Genomic DNA, 19,802 nt, shown 5'->3' on the forward strand with positions numbered 1-19,802 from the left:
AGAATTATTCACAGACATCATATCTGTAACAGAATTATTCAGACATCATATCTGTAATAAGGTTTAATAAATGCTCATTCTGTCTCTGATTATGATTTGCCGCATCAATTTCCATACAATAAATCCAGTTTTTGAATTTGCTTCCCGAAACAGAAAATATGCTCTGTGTTGAGTCTAATTGATGAATGTGCAAACTGAACATTTTAAAAAACTGACGTAAACTATCTCCTTGTCCCGACTGCTCCTCCGAGTTCACTGAGTGAGTTGGCATGTAGGAGTATCTCTATCCTCTTACTTCTGCTCTTCAAAGCATCCCAAACAGAAGGGACACGCAGAAATGGGAAAGAAACTAACCAGAAGCGTGAGGTTCTGCATAACAATAAATGAGAAACTAGAAATCCACTTTTAGCTTTTTGTCAATGCTTGAAAATGTTCTGTAAAATGCCTTGAAGTGTCTGTAAGCAATGTCCACGTCTTCTTTTCCACAGATTTCCCTCACACTGAAGATCAAGATAGGAAAGCAAATGGGAATATGAATACAAAAGAGCAATGCATGATAAACACGCAACATGGAGAACTTATTTAATGTGAAACAGATGTACGAATGCTGGATTATCAGCATTTAGACAAGATGGCTTATTGCTCGCATAGCGCTTAGCCTGCATAGGCCAGCACAATGTGAAATATGCATTCCAGTTACTAACGTTCAAATGCTGACCTATGCATAGATAGCTGAGCTATACCACAATCAACAGTACGAATTCCAACTCCTGAAGCAAGGATGGGACCTATAGTCGATCCACATCCCATATCATTTCTCACAACAAATTCCTGCATAAACCAGGCACAACATTTAACAACTGCATTGCCTTGATATTGAAAACTGTAGATATTAATTAGTGCACAAAAAAGTATGCAGATCAGCACACCATCCACATTCACTACTTTCTCCATTCCCCAGCCTTTTCCATCAACTACCAACAATTGTCCCCGTTCCCGCTATCGTGAGATTGTTCTATCCAGTTCAGGTTGAATTGAACTGTAGTCAGGTCTATCTCAGACAACTTGCTGATAGTAAACTCCGGCAAAAATTGCCGTCTCTCTCATGACACCAAAAACTACACATCTATTTTGTATCCCAAAATTATTGAAAAAGAAAAATTGACGTTCTTAAATAATAATTTTCACCCCGTGTTTCAACAATATTATTAAAATTATCTTGCAACCCAGAATGGAATTACATTTCAAAACAATTTTTTTAATGAAATCTATTAACACACTTAAAATGATAAGACACTGCAACATGAGTAATAAAATTGAACCGTAACACTTGTATAAAAAAAATTATATTGATCTATTCAAGAAACTAAATCATGTCAATACAATTTAGTTCTTTTTAATATAATCTATATTATTTTTCTAATTTAGTGCACATTAATTTTTTTACTATCATTAATTATTGTTTAGTCATTGAAATTGACACCAAAAGTAGGGATAACATTGACATAGAAAAACATGCTCTAATCTAACGCAAGAAATTTTTAGTAGCTTCACCAAAAACAAAAATCTTTTTGGCAGCAAACAAAACGAGGAAGATTGAATAAGTATCAGTATAAGCTCCAGGAACCATAAATAAATATCCAGAGTAAAGATATTGTACCAATTACAACTTTTTCAAGCCTATAAACTTGGGAGAACAATTTTGAACTTTTCTTGCTATAAATGTGAATTTATGGGGCTTTTGAGCCCAATTCAGAAAGTATAATGCAAATGAATTGCCAGACCAAGTTTACCATAAAATGAAGCTAAAATTCTCTCAGGACGACTCGCCGTCATGAAAAACTAATGTCTCACTTAGAGGACCTGTCGAGAAATATAAAATTTATAGAAAAAATTATTTTAGAGAAAAGCAATAGTATTTCAGTGTTAATCTTTCCACTACATAGCTGTTTTGTAGAAATAGCAAGACTTAGAAAGCAATCACCTGAACAGGAAGATTATGAATTTTTGCAACTTCTCTGAAAAGAAAACCAGTTACTCCACTTGTAGCATATCGTTGGTTCGCATTATGCTTGATCACAAGACCCTTCTGCAAAACTGGCCGATGGTTTTCTTCATGCTTATCCACAAAATTGGGGTGGACTCCATGTGCCATGTCAGCAGATACTGAAAAAGCGCAAATAGTTAACACATTTCAGATTAAAACTTAGTCAATCCAAATTCCATGTACAAACACCCAGAGGTAGAAAAGGGTATGACCAAGGATCCCTTGCCCTAGTGGCAAGGATGAGGCCCCAGGACCCTAGTGGTACTGGGTTCAAATCCCACCGACTATGCGGTATGTTTAGTTAGTTATTTTAGGTTTAGGTAAATCCCCCACCCCCATTGTATTAAAAGAAAAAAGAAAGAAAAAGAAAGGCATATGAGCTCGGCTAAGTAAATACCCAACAACCCTTAGATTGAGAACGAGTCAATTCAAATAGCCAAGACCAAGCACATGCATACATCAATTACAAAGTTAAACTACTAGCTGTCTAAATAGCAGGCATACCTACTTATTCAGATAATTAAAGATAGGCAACTGGACTTAAAAAAGAACCACTTATATTTGACAGGTTTCCATAGAAGAAGTAGTTATTTCACCACCACTTTGAAGTTTCCTGACCATTTGTCAGTGTCACAGCTATGTAAACATCTTACATATAAATGGATAAACGGGAAGGTGTTCTCATTTTTGAGTGTATGTTTCCATAATATATTAGCTAACTATTCCTTTCTTGAGAATGACCCCAACCAACAAACTAATCAACAACTCTGAAAATCCATTTTAGAAAAATTCTTACAGAAAGGAGGTTGAGTCATGATATAGAAACATGTACTGGCTACAGAAAAATTTTAGTACCAAGAAATGAGTTACGAATTGCACGAGCAAAGCTGCATTCACCGACGGTCTGTTGGCCTAAATTAGCACTTATTCGCTTCATAGCTTCAAACATAGTTGGTGCACCAGCACCCTGGTATGAATCTGAACCAACCTGTAAAATATTAATCCCATATCTGTCAACTATTTTTTTCTAATCTCACAATGAAATTTACAAAGCTCATTCTTTTGTCCTTGCATTAATGCTGTAATGATAGACCTAAAATCCAACAATGCGTAGCAACAAATCTTTCAGTATGCACAGAAATGTAATAAATACATTATTTTTTCTCTTTAGTACCTTGAATTTATCCAGGCAAAGTTGCATGCCTTATGAGCTCAAAACCTAAGGAACTGTTTGAGATGACAGGAAAATCATGTCTTCTGAGACACTAAATTAATACCAACAATTAAGTTTCATCCTCGGCGCAAACAACTTACAAGAAATATATTTATGGAGATCGACTCAATTTCTAGGATCTTACATTACTTGTGAGAAATTGAAAGTGGGTGTGCTATGAAAATCCTAGTGCATTCTCATTTAGATAAGATAAATGAAATTGACTGGATTGTTTGTCCTAATTAATTTTGTCCATTGGGAACATACACATAAATCTCTGTATAACTGTAGCAGTGAAGAAGTCCCTCTTTCTCATCTTTTGTTTTAAATCGAAGGCTAAGTAATGATTTAAGTCCTGGGAGTAATCTTCTCTTAGACATGTGAGACTGTTCTTGGAAACAACGTAAAAAATTTACAAATGAGGGGAACTTGTAGATTTTCAAAGGATGGGGAGCATTTGCAGTCACCTCTACCGTAATACCCGAATACCAGGTAAATTACTTATCACAAATTTAAATCATAAAGGATTAATATTAGGTTATAACTGAGTTGGGATGCTTATGCATGTTGGTATGTCTGGTATCAAGGGACCACAATGAAGTCTGAATGAAAGCTAATAAGATTGAAAAAAATCACTAACAAAAGACGCAAGGGTGAAAAAGTTCCTGCACCAGCATTTCAATATTTTGAGGATAATTTTCTTATAATATTAGAATTGAGGATTTCAACCCAAGTTGCGAAATCAAAATCGAACAAAAGCTGTTCTTAATCAGCAGGGGAAGGAGGGTTAGCACAATCACGGTGAACGAAAGGACCAGAAACGCAAGTTATATTCTGGAAATCAACATGGAAAGTTTATATTGGATCATATCAAAACTGTGGGATTACATCACTAAACCACAATCATGCCCTAGTTTCAACAGATTCAGAGGAAGAGAAGCAGTGGTATCTTTGCAGAAAATTGTTAACGGTCGAGGGAGTTATTTAGAAATATCTAAGCTAGTTTGGAGGGGCAAGACACAACGTATCATTATACCTAGTGGACGATTCAACGGGGGATGGAAATGGATGGCTAACAATCTGACCAGATTTAGGATGAATAGAAAGGACAACGTAATGATGTCCAGAGATTCAATTAAGCAAATGGAACAACCACAAAAGAAGCAAAATGTTTGGCAGAATGTTAGGGATAAGAGATACTCGGCAGCGGAAGAATCAGATCAACTTCAAGATATGATATCTAAGGACTGGAGTAAGGCTATTATCATTACTAGGGACTGTGTCAACATATCATGGGAGCTGGTGATCAAAACACTGGGTAAGGCGGTCCAGCGAAAGATTAAAGTGTTTCCTTTCCAGGCCAACAAAGCAGTTTGGTGGCCACATAACGAAGAGGATGCATTGTTCTACTTGAGACTGAAGAAATGTTTTCTGGAAAACAAAGTCACTTTATCTTTTCAGAATTGGAGTGAAAATATCAATAGTGCAGAGGAGGTTTTCGAGTGCTGCAACAGCTGGATTCGTTTACTTGGGATACCTTGGGATTTATGGTCCAAAGATCTTTTTAAGCGTATTGGTGATCAATGTGGAGGATTACTATGCATTAGCCAAGACACGATCCTATTAAGAGACCTATCAGCAGCAAAAATTAAAGTAGTGGGTCTCGAAGGAGGGTTCATCAATAGAAACCTCCAGATCATAACTGAAAGAGGACTCCTGACCACATGCATCATCGTGGATTCAGTCCAAATATCAGAGTACGATAAATACGAGAAAAGATCCTACGCACAGGTGGTGATCAATGGAGCTAAGACTGTCACAGGCTGGGGTATCAAGAAAGGAGTCAAAGAAAAATTCCCAAGTGCAGAAAATTTGGATGTTATCCAAAGAGGGCAGGAGAACAACATCACAATCCATCCAAATGCAAACCAAGATGGACCGGTCAAGTTTAGTCACACTTGTGAGATGCCGATCATGAACAAATGCAAAGAAAAAATTGAGCTGAAGATAATTGAGAAAGGTGAGAATTCAGGAGAGAGGAAGTGTGCATCAGAACCATGGAACCGTGGGAATCACATCAAGTTTCTCAAAAAATTAAATCCGAAGGATGAGAAGGATTTTCAGAAGGGGAAGATTGATACTACAAACATTCCTCATTCACAACAGAATGTAAATCAACAATTTGAGGCGGAAATCTACCCCGATTTAAGAAAGTTTGAGCATGTATATCGCAGGAAAAAATTGCAGCCAACTCAACAAAAATATCCACTACAAACAAAGATACTCCATTTAGATCAATCACTGATATCGACAACGATATTAGTCAAGGGGAAGATGGAATTTGGGAAGACGCAACAAATCATGCAGTGACGGATGATTTTTCAGATGATGGACGAGCTTTTAGCGACGCCGACAGTCATATTTCTGATCAGTCGGATAAATCAACAAGGAAATCTATGGAATTTGATGATTTGGGCGAATTTTTTGAAGACTCTCCGAGCAAGGTATGCACTTCACCCATCACCTCTACTTCACATCATTCTCTTTCCCATTCACTTCCTGTTCCAGAGTCCTTTCTCGGGTTGGGGGATAGGGTAGAGGTTTCGGGTGGGCGGGGTAATAATTCAGTGGGTAGAAAGGTGGGATTATCCGGAAATAATTTCAAAGGGCATCTTGAGGGTGTGGTAGAAGGTGTGATTATTGCTAAAAGGGAGAATCTTGAATCCACCGATGCAGATTCGACCGAGTGTTTAAGATTGATGGGTATAGAGAGAGTGGAATTTCACGATCTAGATGTGTGTGGAAAGATGATGGTGAATGAAGGAGACAATAGTAGTAAGAACAAGAGGGTCGTGGAAGTGGAACAATGAAAGTCTTCTCTTGGAATATCAGGGGGAGTGGATCAGCCGCTCGAAGGGGAATGATACGAACAATAATAGCCAAAGAAAAACTAGATTTAGTTGTTTTGCAGGAGACAAAAAAAGATGTGGTGGACAGGAAACTAGTATCAAGTTTGTGGAAGTCAAGATTTGTGGAATGGGTAACTTTACCTTCGGTGGGTAGATCGGGGGGGATTATCGTCATGTGGGATCCAAGAGTTACAATGGTCAAGGACAACCTGATTGGGGAATTCTCTGTTTCAATTCAAATACAAAAAACCGCTCAAACTGATTGGTGGTTTTCAGTTGTTTATGGGCCATGTCACCCGAGTTTAAGAAATAATTTTTGGGATGAGCTTGCTGGATTAAGGGTCTTATGCGGAGATCGATGGTGCTTGGGGGGTGATTCCAACGTCGTAAGATCCATCCGCGAAAAAATAAACAGCCCCTCTATGACATCGAGTATGCACTGTTTTGATAGTCTCATTCAAGAACTACAGCTATGTGATCCACCCTTATTGAATGGACAATTCACTTGGTCGAATCTAAGGGCTTCACCAATTTGTTGCCGTCTAGATAGATTCTTGTTCACGGTGGGATGGTCTGAAATTTTCCCATTTTATAGACAATCCATTTTACCGAGAATCACGTCGGATCATTTCCCTCTGGTTCTCGATTTGACTCAAAACAAATGGGGCCCAACACCATTCAGATTCGAAAACATTTGGCTAAAGGACAAGAGCTTCAAAAACTTAACACAGCTGTGGTGGAACAACTCGAATTCAACAGGATGGGCGGGATATAGACTGATGATGAAACTAAAGTCAATTAAGGGCGACATCAAAAAATGGAATACAGAAGTTTATGGATCGCTGGAAATGCAGTTAGCAGAATTATCAAGCAAGATTAGCAGAATTGATAAGCTGGAGGGTGAGGGGAAGGCTATGGAAGGCTTAGTGACTGAGAGAAAAGAAGCGAAATTGTTGTTTGAGGAAATGACAAGACGGAAAAACCAAAGAAACAATAAAAAATGCAAGGTAAAATGGATCAAAGAAGGGGATCAAAACTCAAAATTCTTTCACTCCATCCTTAACCAACGCAAAAGTAAGGCAACCATCGATAGACTCGAAAGAAATGATGGCACAATTACAACAAGCGAGGACGAGATTGTTTCAATTATTTCTGAATTCTTCAAGGGTCTGTACAGTAACCATGAGGCAAGATGTTGGGGTATTGAAGGCGTCGATTGGTGTCCGATTGATACGGAGATGAGCCGACTTTTAGAAAAAGAATTTACAGAAGACGAAGTTAAGGCAGCAGTCTTTAAATGTGACGGGGGCAAGAGCCCGGGACCTGATGGTTTTACTTTGAGCTTCTTCCAAGAATGCTGGGAGATAGTCAAAAAAAATCTAATGCTGGTTTTTCAAGAATTCTTTAATAGTGGCATCATTAATGGCATCACCAACGAGACTTATATTTGCTTGATTAGAAAGAAAGTTGACTCTTACAAAGTTAAGGACTTCTGACCCATCAGTTTAATAACAAGCCTATACAAGATAATTTCGAAAGTCTTAACAGAGAGATTGAAATGTGTGATGGAGTCGACAATATCAGCAGCACAGAATGCATTCGTCGAGGGGAGACAAATTCTGGATTGTGGTCTAATAGCAAACGAGTTGCTCGAAGAACCCAGGGTGAAGAAAAAAAAGGGATGGGTGCTGAAAGTGGATCTTGAAAAAGCCTATGATAACGTTGATTGGGAGTTTCTGGACTTCGTCTTATCGAAGAAGGGATTTGGGATTAAATGGAGATCGTGGATGAGGGGTTGTGTATCGAACGTTTCTTTTTCAGTCATGATCAATGGGAGGCCAAGAGGAAAATTTATGGCTTTTAAAGGACTACGTCAAGGAGACCCATTATCTCCTTTTCTTTTCAATTTGGTTGTAGATGTGTTGGGTAGACTAATAGACAAAGCCAAAGAAATGAATCTACTGAAAGGTATAGAGGTCGGCAGAGATAAGATTGAGATATCTCATATCCAGTTTGCAGATGATACGCTTTTTTTCGCCCAAAATGAGGAACATATAAGATTTATGGTCAAAGTGGTGAGCTCCTTCTGTCACATGTCGGGTTTGAAAATAAATTGGGAAAAAAGTGCGTTGTTGGGAATTAATCGTGAAAATGATGAAGTTGAAAGGTTGGCAACACAGTTGGGATGTGGCAAAGAATCATGGCCTATCACATATTTGGGTGTACCTTTGGGAGGCAACGCATTGAAAGCATCATTTTGGCAGCCGGTGGTTAATAAACTGTCCAGGAAATTGGCTGCATGGAAGAAAGGATTTCTGTCCAAAGGTGGAAGATTAACGTTGATACTTTCGGTTTTAAATTCCATCCCCATATATTACATGTCATTATTCAGGGTTCCCAAAAGTGTTGAGGCAGCGATGGATAAGATATCAAGGGATTTTCTATGGGATGGAGCGGATGGAGAAACTCACTTACATTTGGCCTCATGGGATCAAGTTTGCAAACCAAAGGAAAGAGGTGGACTGGGCATTGCGAATATCAGATTCAAAAATTCAGCCTTGCTTGGGAAGTGGTGGTGGCGTTTTTTCAAAGAAGAGGAGACTTTATGGAAAAAAATCATTGTTAGCAAATATGGATTGCAAGAAAATGGGTGGGATGCGGGTTTGGCGAGAAATGTAACATTTAGATGCCCTTGGAAGTTTATTTCCCGGATACATCCATCTTTTAAAATTCATACTTCAATTAAGGTAAGAGGAGGGAACAAAGTGAGATTCTGGGAAGATTACTGGGTGGGTGAAGGGTCCCTCAAAGATTGTTTCCCTGTTTTATTTCATTTGTCGTCTTTTCGCAATTTGCCCATTTCATATTTTGCAACTTTTGATAACACCGACTTCAATCATTCTTGGGATTTTCACTTCCGACGGGGGGTAAGAGACGGAGAGATTGATGAGTTGACGGGTCTATTAGAAGTCTTAGAACCGGTTAGATTGGTTCGGGGGGTGGAAGATGTTATACAGTGGAGTGGGGATTCTTCGGGTATTTTCTCTGTCAGTTCCTTCTATGAGTCATTCTTCTCACCTAATCTTAATCCAAAATTCCAACTTTTCGACACTATCTGGAAAACACCTGTTCCTACCAAGATTCAGTTCTTCTCTTGGTCAGCAACAATGGGTAAACTGCCAAGCTCGGAGATGGTTCAAAAAAGGTGCCCCGGGATTGCTTTGTGCCCAAATTGGTGTGTCCTATGCAGAAACGCCTTAGAGACTCAAGACCATATGCTCATTCACTGTTCATTCTCGTATTCATTATGGATTAGAGCGCTGCAAGAGATGAGTTTGGTTTGGGTGCCACCTGGATCAACTCAAGCTTTATTCGGCATGGATTTGGGACAGCCAACCGGAACAAGAGGAAGATTATTTTGGAAAGTTGTGGTTCACTGCCTGTGCTGGACGATATGGTTGGAAAGAAACCAGAGAATCTTCGAAGGAAAAGAGACACATATCGACAAGTGCTGGGAGAAAATAAAGATTAATGTGGCCTTGTGGATTGGAAACCACAAAGCATTCGATAATGTTTCAGTTTTTGATTTGATAAGACAATGGGATTATGTGTATCTTTGAAATATTCACGCTTTAATATGTTGTTTTAGGACAGTGAACTGACAGTGAACTTCTAGTCCACTGATGTAACCTTTGTTTTTACTTAAATAATAAAATATTGTTTCCTATAAAAAAAAAAAAGAATTGAGGGATGCAACAGGTCACATAAAGTAAAGAAGAGCTACAACATTCATAAGAGCATTTTTGCAGATTTCACAGTGATTTGATTTGAAAAAGAGAACAAAAGCCTATAAAAGAAGCCAGAAATGAGTGGAAGATAACTTTGTATGAAAGTCAAAATCCGGCAGTAATATACCTCCTCATTGTCAAATAGAGCAACCATACGAATTTTGTGCTCGTTCTCTAGATCTTCAGGCGAGGCACAAGTATCGACGAGAGCTCTCAATGCACAAAAACTTGAAGCCAGATTATCCAATCTTCCGGAAAATATGAACTCATTATTAGCACCTCCAAGGCAGCTAGGTTGGGTATCACAGATATTTAACTCAATACTGGCTATATCTCGAACATGACATCCCAGCTCATCTGACAAGATCTAAAAAAGTGAAATACGTGGAATATTATATCATGAAATGATTAAGTCATTGAAATATAATAATCATGAATTGTTACATTGTGGAAACATCCTATGCCATCAACTATGGTTACAAGACGAAAAGGCAATTTAGGTCTGAGGATGGTTTCCAATGATGTTCTCACAAAGAATTTGATTAGATTCATTAGAGAAAGATGCATATATCCAAAAGTATGATGGTATGCACCTAAATAATTGATTTAGTTTCTTCTCCTAACATCCACTTTGTCAGCAGCAAGATTTAGAGCACACAAGTGTACATGATTCTTCATCCGGTAAAGCAACAAGACACTCACTCTAGGGAACAAAACGTTTTTTTATTAAATGCCTTTACTTTTTTTCCTATGATGAGATCGGAGATCTGAACCATATAAGAATGACTGCAATAAGAATGCAATTTCAACTGCTAGAAACACCCTATTATAACTATGGTGTTTTCTTGGACTTTTAAGCGCACAAAGTTCAAAAAGGTTTAAGAAAGCCGAAGGTGTAGTAGCTTTCTTTGTTGCAACAATGTCAAACATTTTGCTTGTTTTTTCAAACCCTCAATTAACTCAAAACGCCACTATGCTGAAAACCATCCCAATCTACTTAACCAATGCAGAGGAATCAGATAAATGCCTGCATGAGCACTTGGTGATGAGCATCTTCTGATGGCAATGCACTACTTTTCTTGTTGAGATCAGGAGATGGATTGTCAGTTTCTGTAGCCAAGAGTGGAATGAGGTGAGTCTCAAGGTTCGGCTTAAAACCATCCGTATTTACATCCCTGAAAACCAAAAGGCAACATAAAAACCAATTAATAAAGTAAATCAACAATTTGATTGAGAAAACCTAATCTCTACCTCGTTGGCCATCACCATGATATACTGTCATAACTTATACAAACGGAAAAGGATATCCTTTGCTTGATGCTCAAGATTCAAGAGTTTAAAGAAAATTTTAAAAATCAAACCACATATTATCACTTGTCACAAATTGCACCAATTATTATTATTAAAAAACAATGAAGCCTTCATGAGGAGTAAGCATACATTGTATTGCCCAAAATCATAAAGTCATCTTTGAACTATAATAAATATTTAGCTTTAAAATAATAATTCGGGTTAAACGGTTAGGGTGAGAGCTCCAAATTCAACAACAAAAATAGTAGGGCCGTGACAAGTTCGTTCCTCAAAATGCACTAAAATTGACTTCTCCAGTGTCATTGAGGTATACAACCAAACATAGATGATAGATTGATAACTAATGCTCATTAATGTAGTAGTAGATTTGAAATTATAAAGGATAAATATGCATCATTTTTTCTAACAATACAAATGGCATTTAATAAACACGAGTGGTCAGCAGATCTTTGACTTAATATCAAGAATCATAGAAACTTAATCAACACGGCAAAAAACTCTAAGAAAGGAATTCAAAGAAAAATGGCAAACAATGTACCTATTTAGATGAATGGCAAGAGTTGGAACTCGTAATAAAGGCCGCTTTATCTTGACAAGCTTGTGTGAAAAAGAACCATCATGATCTCTAACAATAACCCTTCCAGCTAGACTTAGATCTCTGTCAAACCAAGTGTGCCACAAACCACCACCATAAGTTTGCACATTGACCATAAGATAGCCGGATTTAGATGATGCAGACTTTGGCTTCAGCTTGAGACATGGGCTATCTGTATGTGCAGCAATCACATGAAAACCGTTACCAACTGAAAACCTGCAAGACTAATTTATGAGTTCATTAATTCATATCACGGAAAGGTCAAATCCATATTTAATTTCTTTGTTCAAAACCATGAAATGAAACCAGGAATACACTGTTGATAGGACAATAATTTCTTAGATCAATTAAGAAAAACTGAGGAAGCAGATTTTGGAGAAGCTCTAAGTAATCGAGAAATAAATTCTGCAGCCAATGGCCCCTCTCGAATGACGATTTTGACGAGAAATACTTTTCTACAAATAGTTAAGCAATCACTCAACTTAGGATGCACTTTACTCACTTTTTGCCAATGGCAAAGGCAACTAAAGAAGACATGTTCCGTGTAAAAAAATAGCGACCACCAGGCTTTAGTTCCCATTCTTCATTTTCATCCAGTGGACAAAATCCTGCTGCTACTAGCTGTCGTCTTGCTTCAGCTAAACATCATATAAAATGTACCAATGAATTGTATATCCTCAAAGAAATAGAGAAGTAAGATACTGTTATTTGTTACTTTATCCTAAGCATGCCAATTATCGAGAAACAAAACATTCATAATTCCTTTCCACAAGAGACATCAAAATAGCGACTGGAATACAATTTAAAATAATTTGCATAGAAATTATCAGGATCATCAGATAAAGTTATAAGGATCACGTCATATGCTAACAAATTTAAGATTCTTAATCGATTTCAGAAACTTTTTGGAAAGCCAAATTAGATTGAGACAACAGTTGACAAAAAAAGGCTTTGCAGATGACTTGGCACCAATTCCAGTCCATTGTTCTGAAATTCCCAGAGCCTTCAAAAGTATCTAATTATGAACTTAGTTCATGGATTTGCATTGCCCCTGCAAATTGCAATGGGATACCTATTATGGAACAAATGGTTTTGAGCATTATTATTAATGAGAAGGATTCTATCTTTGATTTGGAACAAGTGTTGTTCAGCTAGTTCCCGAGTAAAGATTATTCATTTGGTGATAATAAACATTAGATTTCTTACAAGATGGATAGGATCAAAAGAAGAAATGAATGGTTAAAATTTAGGTTGTCCTTGGTATTGTGCTATATGAGGAAAGTCTTAAATGAAGATATTAAAATTAGTTAAAATTTTGAAAAAAATGACGTGACAAGAAAGTGTAAGATATGTTATTTATTAACCATTGAAGTAGAAAAAAAAATCTTGAACCACTTAAAGATCTCCGTACTCTCATACTTAATTACCATATGGTAATCGACATAAAATAAAATGCACAAAAAAAGAGGCATTTGGCCATGGTTATAACTTATAAAGTAGAAAACCAAAAGCATTCACTTGAAAATGAGTCACAGAAACGTGTGCATCTGTTATCCTTTGAATTTATAAATTGTCCGAATAAGTTTCATATATTCCAAGGGGGTATTTATACGGAGTATCCACAACCTATTGTAGAAAAAACAAAATATATGGTCAATCAAAACAATCAAACAACTAATCTTTTGATTTTAATACTTAAATCCATCTAAAAGGAAAACGTAATAATTCAGAATATTATGTACAAGTAACTCTGCTCACTAGTTGGTGCATAGATATCATACATGACCAACTTGGATAGTACTGTATAGAATAGCCCACTAAGAAGAACATAAACTATCATTTCATCTATTTGATCTTGCGGATGATTTTTCAACCAGATAGGCAAATAAATTCAGACAGGCTACATAGTTGCATGACGAACAGCATGGCATTCAGCTTCCGCGCTAGGCAGTAAAAAAACCATATTCTGCTTCTTGCTCTCCATGTCCCCAGATGGCCTAACAAATGCTACATATCCTAAAGCAATCTTTTTATTCAATCGAGATCAGACAAAATCTAAGTGATTGCAACCAATAATATCCATATGACCATGTGCAGAAATCATTATACCTTAGCCTGGAGAAGACTTAAGATAACCCAAACTACGGTTCACTACGCTAACATGTCTCACTCGCACAGTTGGTTTGCTCATGAACTGACTCACAACACTAACAAGCAACAGTATACATACCGGTAGCATGAAACTGAGTCCATGACTCATTGAGGTAGTCCAGAAGATCCCCAATTATAGATTGGCTCGGTTCGGAAGCTGACGTGCCGGTCTGCAAACAAGAATCCACACAATAAAAACGTCATAAAATCGAAACTGATAACAAAAGAACTCAGGACACACCTCCAGTGTAGAGCGAATTGGTGTGGAGGAGAACTTTCGGAGATGAAAGTTTCCACAGCGGAGATTGGTGTTATTACCGGTGGCTGTGGTGAATAAGGTTGAAGCAGAATGCGGTAGAATAGTTAGGATCGCAGTCGGCTTCATTAACGCCGATGTGCGGAGAAGATGGAAGCCAGCTACGGCAGCCATTTTTTTGACACCCTCTGTTGTACTGCCAACAGAGAGATAAAAATACTTATTTTTTGGAACTTTAAGGGGGTGTTTGGGTTTGGGCTTAACAAAGTACATGGACTAGGACTTAGGAGAGTATGGGACTAAACTGGAGCCCACTTGAAGCCCAATAAGGCTAAAAGCTTTGGGCCTGTTGGTACAAGTATATTATTATTATTATTAAATTTCGAAAAAATGAAAAGATCGAAGGAAAATAGCAGTGGAAGGGACGTAGGAGTTTAGGCGGGAGAGCTCCCAATTTCACCCCTTCAGTGAATCCGCTTGGTAAGCTAGGTTTTTTCAACTTTCATATGATTTTCTGTGTTTTATTTCTGAAAGCTGCTTTCCTTAGTGTACCACGACCGAGTACCGCCGAAGTTTGGCGCCGATGGTCGGAGATGGGCGAAATGACGACGTAATGGTTGTATCGGAGCAATCGTCGGCGATTTTGGACGTAGATACGGAGAGGAAAAAGCTTCGTCAGCGCTGGGAGTTAGCATCGGTTCTCAACTTCCTCAAAGTAGTAGACCTCCTTTTTTTTTTTTTACTTTTTTTAATGATTTTATGGTGATTGTTGATATTTTTCCCTTCCTTTTGCTTTTTCTTTCATATATTTATTGTTTTTGGATTTGGGTATTAAGATATTTGCGTCCACATGAGTATTTAACGTTTTTTTATATGGAACATTCAGGTTTTTAAGCCAGTTATTGGCAATGATCTGAAGGTATCTGCTGAAGATATAGAAACCGCGCTTATCACACAGAATGAAACGCTTGCACAGCTTCATGTGATGTTGTTGAAGGTTTTGTTTGAATTTTCTTTGCTGCTTCTTTTATCTTCTTTATATATATATATATATATATATATATATATATATATATATATATATATATATAATATTTTCCATAAATTGTGCACCGATTGTCTCATAACGTAGAGAAAGGCTGCTTTTTAGAAATTTTCATGACTCGCCACCGTTGACTTGCCCAAATATCTGTCTGTTTGAACATTTTATTTTAACGTGGTGATTGGTTAGCCTGATTTTGTATGCTTTGTGAGTACGTGGATGGTTGTCGAATATTACATTTGAAAAGTGTACAGTGACATTGACTGTCAAATACTGTTGAGCAAATTTACAGAGGGTAGCCTGTTGGAATTCAATTTTTGAGAAAGTATATTTTTTGAGAGACAGGGAGACATTTTTTAAAGAACGCTCTGGAATTGTTTGTTTTTCCTTCATTTGGTTTCATAAAGTTTGATTGGCATTGTGGAACATTGTATTATTGAATTCGTGTCTTTCTGGTTCTGCAAGTAGATGTTGATGCAAAGTTTTACTTTTCAGGGAATTCTGCCATTGTCCAAGGGACTAAACAGCACTGATGTGTGGGTTACTGTTCTCAGTAAGAAACTGGAAATGTGGTGGCCTTGGGTAGGTCAAACTTGGGATTTCAAGAGATTTTTCTTTACATTGTCATTAAGATATCACATTCTAACGCCCGAAAATTCAGTACACATAATCCGCATGCATGCAAATAATTTAAATTGCTTATTCATTTTATTTAATTGATTTTAAATGCTCAAATGATACATAATATATGATTGAAGGTCTAATTGCATGATTAAATGATTAGATTGCATGATTTCATGAGAATTGAATATTATGACGCACCATTCAAATCATATAATGCTTGTTTTACGTATTTTTGCATGAAAAATAATGAGATACAAATCGCTTAACGTTTTGACGATTATTTTCAAAGTTTTGATGATTTTACGCTTGTTTGAGAATGTTATGATTCCTAAGGACATGCTGCCAATAGGATGTGTTTAAGGGACGGGAAAAGGGTTGTTTAGGGACAACGCGAAGGCTGGAACCAAGCGTGTCTGAGGAAGGTAGAGTCCTAGGGTTTCTAGGTTTTCACTCGTGGCTAAGGGATCGGGTAAAAAGGGGGCAGCAGCTTCAGGGCTCGGGCAGGGACCTGTGTTGGCAGGGATCGAGTCTGGCAGTTCACTCCCGATGGACATTATTTTCTGCATTAACTTGATAGCCAAAGTTTTAAAGATTTTGTTAATGATTTGAATTATAGATTTTTATGCTTTATTTTGAAGTTAGTGTTAATCATGTTAAATGGCTGACGTAGTATTTTGTTAATTGATGAGTTAGAGATTTTATGCACTTTAAATTTTAGATGTTAAATTATTTTTGGATGTTGGGATGTTAAGTCATTTTAAATATGAATTTCGAATTTTATGTTTAAAAAAAATATAGTAGGATTTTAAAGTTAAAAGTAGTGGATGTCTCACATGTAGACTTTTTCTTGCATTTTGTTGTAGGTTGCTGAAGGGGATTTTCCTTTACGTGGATCCAAAGGGTATTTGTATCTTGCTTGTCAGTTTTATTGTCAAATCTACATTATCTGTAACTTAGCAATCGTTAACTCTTTTATCATTCTATCTCTTTCATCTGATTCATGTTCAGGAATGCCATATCTATCTATAAGGAACTTGATCCAACAAGTCGACTACTTCTTCTTAAAGCTATTTGTGAAGTTCGAGCTGATGTATGGATCACTTTTTTTTTTCTCTGAATGCATTTTTTTGCTCCTTTTGTATTCATAAAGTAGTTCTTGAGTGGATCTTTTTTCATATAATGATGCTTGTTGGGTAGTTTGGTTTTGTCCTATGAGTTCTGGGGAAAGAGTTATTTGTGAATATAAATTTTATGTTTGATTTGGTTTTGAAGAAATAGAATTGTTAGTGCACATGTAAAATCATATAAGAAGTTAAAATTTAAATAATTATAAAAGTATGAAATATTGTATTTTGGACTTAAATATAATACTGCAATAATAATTTTTTTTTCTGAAAATTCATGAAAAATTGAGATGAAAATAATGGTTATCTTGGAGTTAAAAAGATGAAAAATATATATTGAGGAAATAAAACGAAAATGAATTAGAGTGGTTATAAGTTCTTTTGATCTTATATTATCTCATGGTATTAATGCTACTGAACACAATTTATACCCAGCAACATGATGCTGTGTCTTATATCAATGAGACAATAAGAAGTGGTACTGAAGTTTCTACTTTTCGAAAGGAAAAGCTTGCGGGAGATGGAAATGGAATTGCATTCTGGTAACTTCTCTTGGAATTGTACTTTCGAAGAAGTTGATAATAGGGTGATTTTACATTTTTTTCCACTACAGGTATGAAGGAAATGAGATTATAGGTCATAGATTGTACAAAGAGGTCTGCTGCTTTGAAACCGCGCGAGTCAAAAGGAAGGGTGTCGTTCCAGCAATAATTTCTCTTTGGGAGACTATTGCTACTAACCTCGAAGAATTTCAAAATGTTGTGGTAAAACACTCTTACCATCACCAAAGATCCTCTTTACTGCTATTATATTTTACTTTTCTACTTTTGGATGGCAGGATGAATTTTCGTGTAGCAGAGTTCAATGGAAAGTTGCTTGTTCCGAGTCTATTAAAACTGATGTTATTCCTGTTCTGAAAAGGCATTTGAAGGTTGGAAATCCAAGTTCTGTCCAATTAACTTCGTTTTATTTGCTCGAAGAAATGTATTCATCGTATGCATTTAAACTATCCTTGTATTATTGTCGTTGACAGAAGAAACAGAGAGCTCTTCAGCTTCAAAGAGAACTGCAGAATGGTTTTCGAAATTCTGGAATAGCTCGTACTTGCCGCAATAACAGGCCTGTTGATTATAGATTTGGTATGATAATTGCACATATCACCAACTGGTAAAAGCTGCTTTACTGCTAAGGGTGTTATCTTTATTTTATGCAGATAATTATGATAAAGCCATTAAAGAGGCTATAGAGTTCACCAAGTAAAGTCACTCAACTGTTCTACTTTTATCTGTTTTCTCATTTGATAGCATTCTGTTGCGATTCTCTTAACAAGAACCGTGATTATATCTCTATGCTTCAACATTATGAATGCTATCTTGGAATTGGGAGTTGTCGATTGAAATTTTTATGTTTGAATTATTTTTGGTGACTGATATTCAGGGAAAATAATGGATAGTTACCGGATTTTGCAACTTTCGGTTGTTAAACGTTCACTTATTTTCTTGTTACTTTTTTGATCTCTCATAATCTTACGTTGTCATGCTTATTTCTTTACATATGTTAGCAAACGGAAGACAACTGAAGAACAAAAACCTGAAGAGAACAACAACCAGAGAGCGAAAAAGATAGCAACCACCTCAGATGGAGCTATCAATTCATATTCAAATTCAAGAAACAGCGAATCCACCGATAATGATCTCGAGAGAAGCAGTTGTCCATCAAGCAACAGCACTGATGATTCAAGTCAAGATGAGCATAGCAGTGCAAAGGAAGATGGTAACAATGCAAAAGGTGATGTAAATCAGGGACAACTTCGCTCTCAGAAACAGGGTATGAAAATAGCCCACAGGTCCGAACAATTGCGTTTCAGCAAGAGACTAGCTGGAATTCCAGGTCATACACTTCAAGAAAGTATGATATTAGGTGCTATGAACAGGTTAAGGCAAAGGCCCTCGATCAATACTGCTGTCGACTCTGTGGTCGTTCCTGATTCAGAAGAGGAAGATTCATGAAGAAACACTGAGCACTCGTTATCTAATGGAGATTAGAAGTTTTGTACACGTTCAATTTTGCTGCAACTGAAGATTGAATCAAGTTTTGATGTGGCCATTCAAAATTGACACCAATATTTAGTGATTCAAATCTGTTCCTGTTGGAGTTTAAACCCGAATTATGTCTGTAACTATACATGTTATGCTGTTAGGATGATAACACAGCACTACTATGAAGCAAACTTGATTAAAATGACGCTAATTTTACCAAGAATTTTGATTGACATTGGCACTGTAATTTAATTTTTTTGGTCATGACACTTGACGTGCTATGTGCTTATAGTGTTCTTCTACAGGATGAGTGATAGCAATTTTATTATTTTAGAGATACCTAAAATTTTATTTTCTCCGGCAATATTTCTTTAATTAAATAATGATGATATGAATCATAATTTTTTTAATTCAAAAATCATTGACATTAAATAAGTGGAAATAAATGGTGGGACTACTATTGGTTTATTGATGAAAAGGAAATGCGAAATTTGTAAATAAACCTTTAAGTGAATATAATAATTATACATTGTAAAATTGTGACGCAGTCAGGATGGCCGAGTGGTCTAAGGCGCCAGACTCAAGTTCTGGTCCTCTAACGAGGTCGTGGGTTCAAATCCCACTTTTGACATTTTGCCATGCCATTTCCCCAGCTTTTGCATGTTTTTTTTTTAAATTCCTGTGTGGTTTCGGTGAAAAGTTT

General features: G+C 36.8%; 2 protein-coding genes and 1 non-coding gene across 6 annotated transcripts; 2 read left to right on the top strand and 1 right to left on the bottom strand.

Annotated features, from left to right (window-relative positions):
* Positions 1 to 52: 52 nt before the first annotated feature.
* On the bottom strand, positions 53 to 14,480 carry LOC140816232 (probable aspartyl aminopeptidase). Of its 3 annotated transcripts, none has more exons than XM_073175346.1 (10): positions 14,256 to 14,480; positions 14,094 to 14,184; positions 12,366 to 12,501; positions 11,807 to 12,079; positions 10,985 to 11,132; positions 10,085 to 10,324; positions 2,903 to 3,035; positions 1,985 to 2,166; positions 744 to 831; positions 53 to 500 (listed from the first exon to the last, which is right to left on the bottom strand). In XM_073175346.1, exons 1-10 carry the CDS (start codon positions 14,442 to 14,444, stop codon positions 496 to 498), a joined length of 1,485 nt encoding a protein of 494 aa, XP_073031447.1. In that variant the 5' UTR covers positions 14,445 to 14,480; the 3' UTR covers positions 53 to 495. The 3 variants fall into 3 exon arrangements, with proteins under 3 accessions (XP_073031447.1, XP_073031445.1, XP_073031448.1); XM_073175344.1 differs by having other exon boundaries at positions 719 to 831; XM_073175347.1 differs by lacking the exons at positions 53 to 500; positions 744 to 831 and adding an exon at positions 840 to 1,863.
* A 183-nt stretch (positions 14,481 to 14,663) lies between these two features.
* Positions 14,664 to 19,332, top strand: LOC140815902 (DDT domain-containing protein DDR4). Of its 2 annotated transcripts, none has more exons than XM_073174927.1 (12): positions 14,664 to 14,750; positions 14,818 to 14,985; positions 15,157 to 15,267; positions 15,808 to 15,894; positions 16,800 to 16,837; positions 16,945 to 17,026; positions 17,496 to 17,602; positions 17,674 to 17,824; positions 17,899 to 17,991; positions 18,094 to 18,199; positions 18,274 to 18,316; positions 18,622 to 19,332. In XM_073174927.1, the coding sequence occupies exons 2-12, from the start codon at positions 14,854 to 14,856 to the stop codon at positions 19,067 to 19,069; spliced, it is 1,398 nt and encodes a 465-aa protein (XP_073031028.1). In that variant the 5' UTR covers positions 14,664 to 14,750; positions 14,818 to 14,853; the 3' UTR covers positions 19,070 to 19,332. The 2 variants fall into 2 exon arrangements, with proteins under 2 accessions (XP_073031028.1, XP_073031029.1); XM_073174928.1 differs by having other exon boundaries at positions 17,674 to 17,818.
* Positions 19,333 to 19,646: 314 nt separating this feature from the next.
* Positions 19,647 to 19,730, top strand: TRNAL-CAA (transfer RNA leucine (anticodon CAA)). The gene has a single exon. It is a non-coding gene; the product is annotated as a tRNA-Leu (tRNA).
* The last annotated feature ends 72 nt before the right edge of the window (positions 19,731 to 19,802 follow it).

The sequence above is a fragment of the Primulina eburnea genome, chromosome 16, assembly GCF_022965805.1.
Source record: "Primulina eburnea isolate SZY01 chromosome 16, ASM2296580v1, whole genome shotgun sequence".
Taxonomy (NCBI): domain Eukaryota; kingdom Viridiplantae; phylum Streptophyta; class Magnoliopsida; order Lamiales; family Gesneriaceae; genus Primulina; species Primulina eburnea.

Coding starts and splice junctions, on each gene's coding strand:
- LOC140816232 (XM_073175344.1), bottom strand. CDS start 14,444: ATGGCTGCCGTAGCTGGCTTCCATCTTCTCCGCACATCGGCGTTAATG. Junction 12,502..14,093: donor GACTCAGTTTCATGCTACCG/GTATGTATACTG, acceptor TATGATGTTTAG/CTGAAGCAAGACGACAGCTA. Junction 12,080..12,365: donor GCCTTTGCCATTGGCAAAAA/GTGAGTAAAGTG, acceptor TTAGTCTTGCAG/GTTTTCAGTTGGTAACGGTT.
- LOC140815902 (XM_073174927.1), top strand. CDS start 14,854: ATGGTCGGAGATGGGCGAAATGACGACGTAATGGTTGTATCGGAGCAA. Junction 15,268..15,807: donor TTCATGTGATGTTGTTGAAG/GTTTTGTTTGAA, acceptor TTTACTTTTCAG/GGAATTCTGCCATTGTCCAA. Junction 18,200..18,273: donor GCCTGTTGATTATAGATTTG/GTATGATAATTG, acceptor TATTTTATGCAG/ATAATTATGATAAAGCCATT.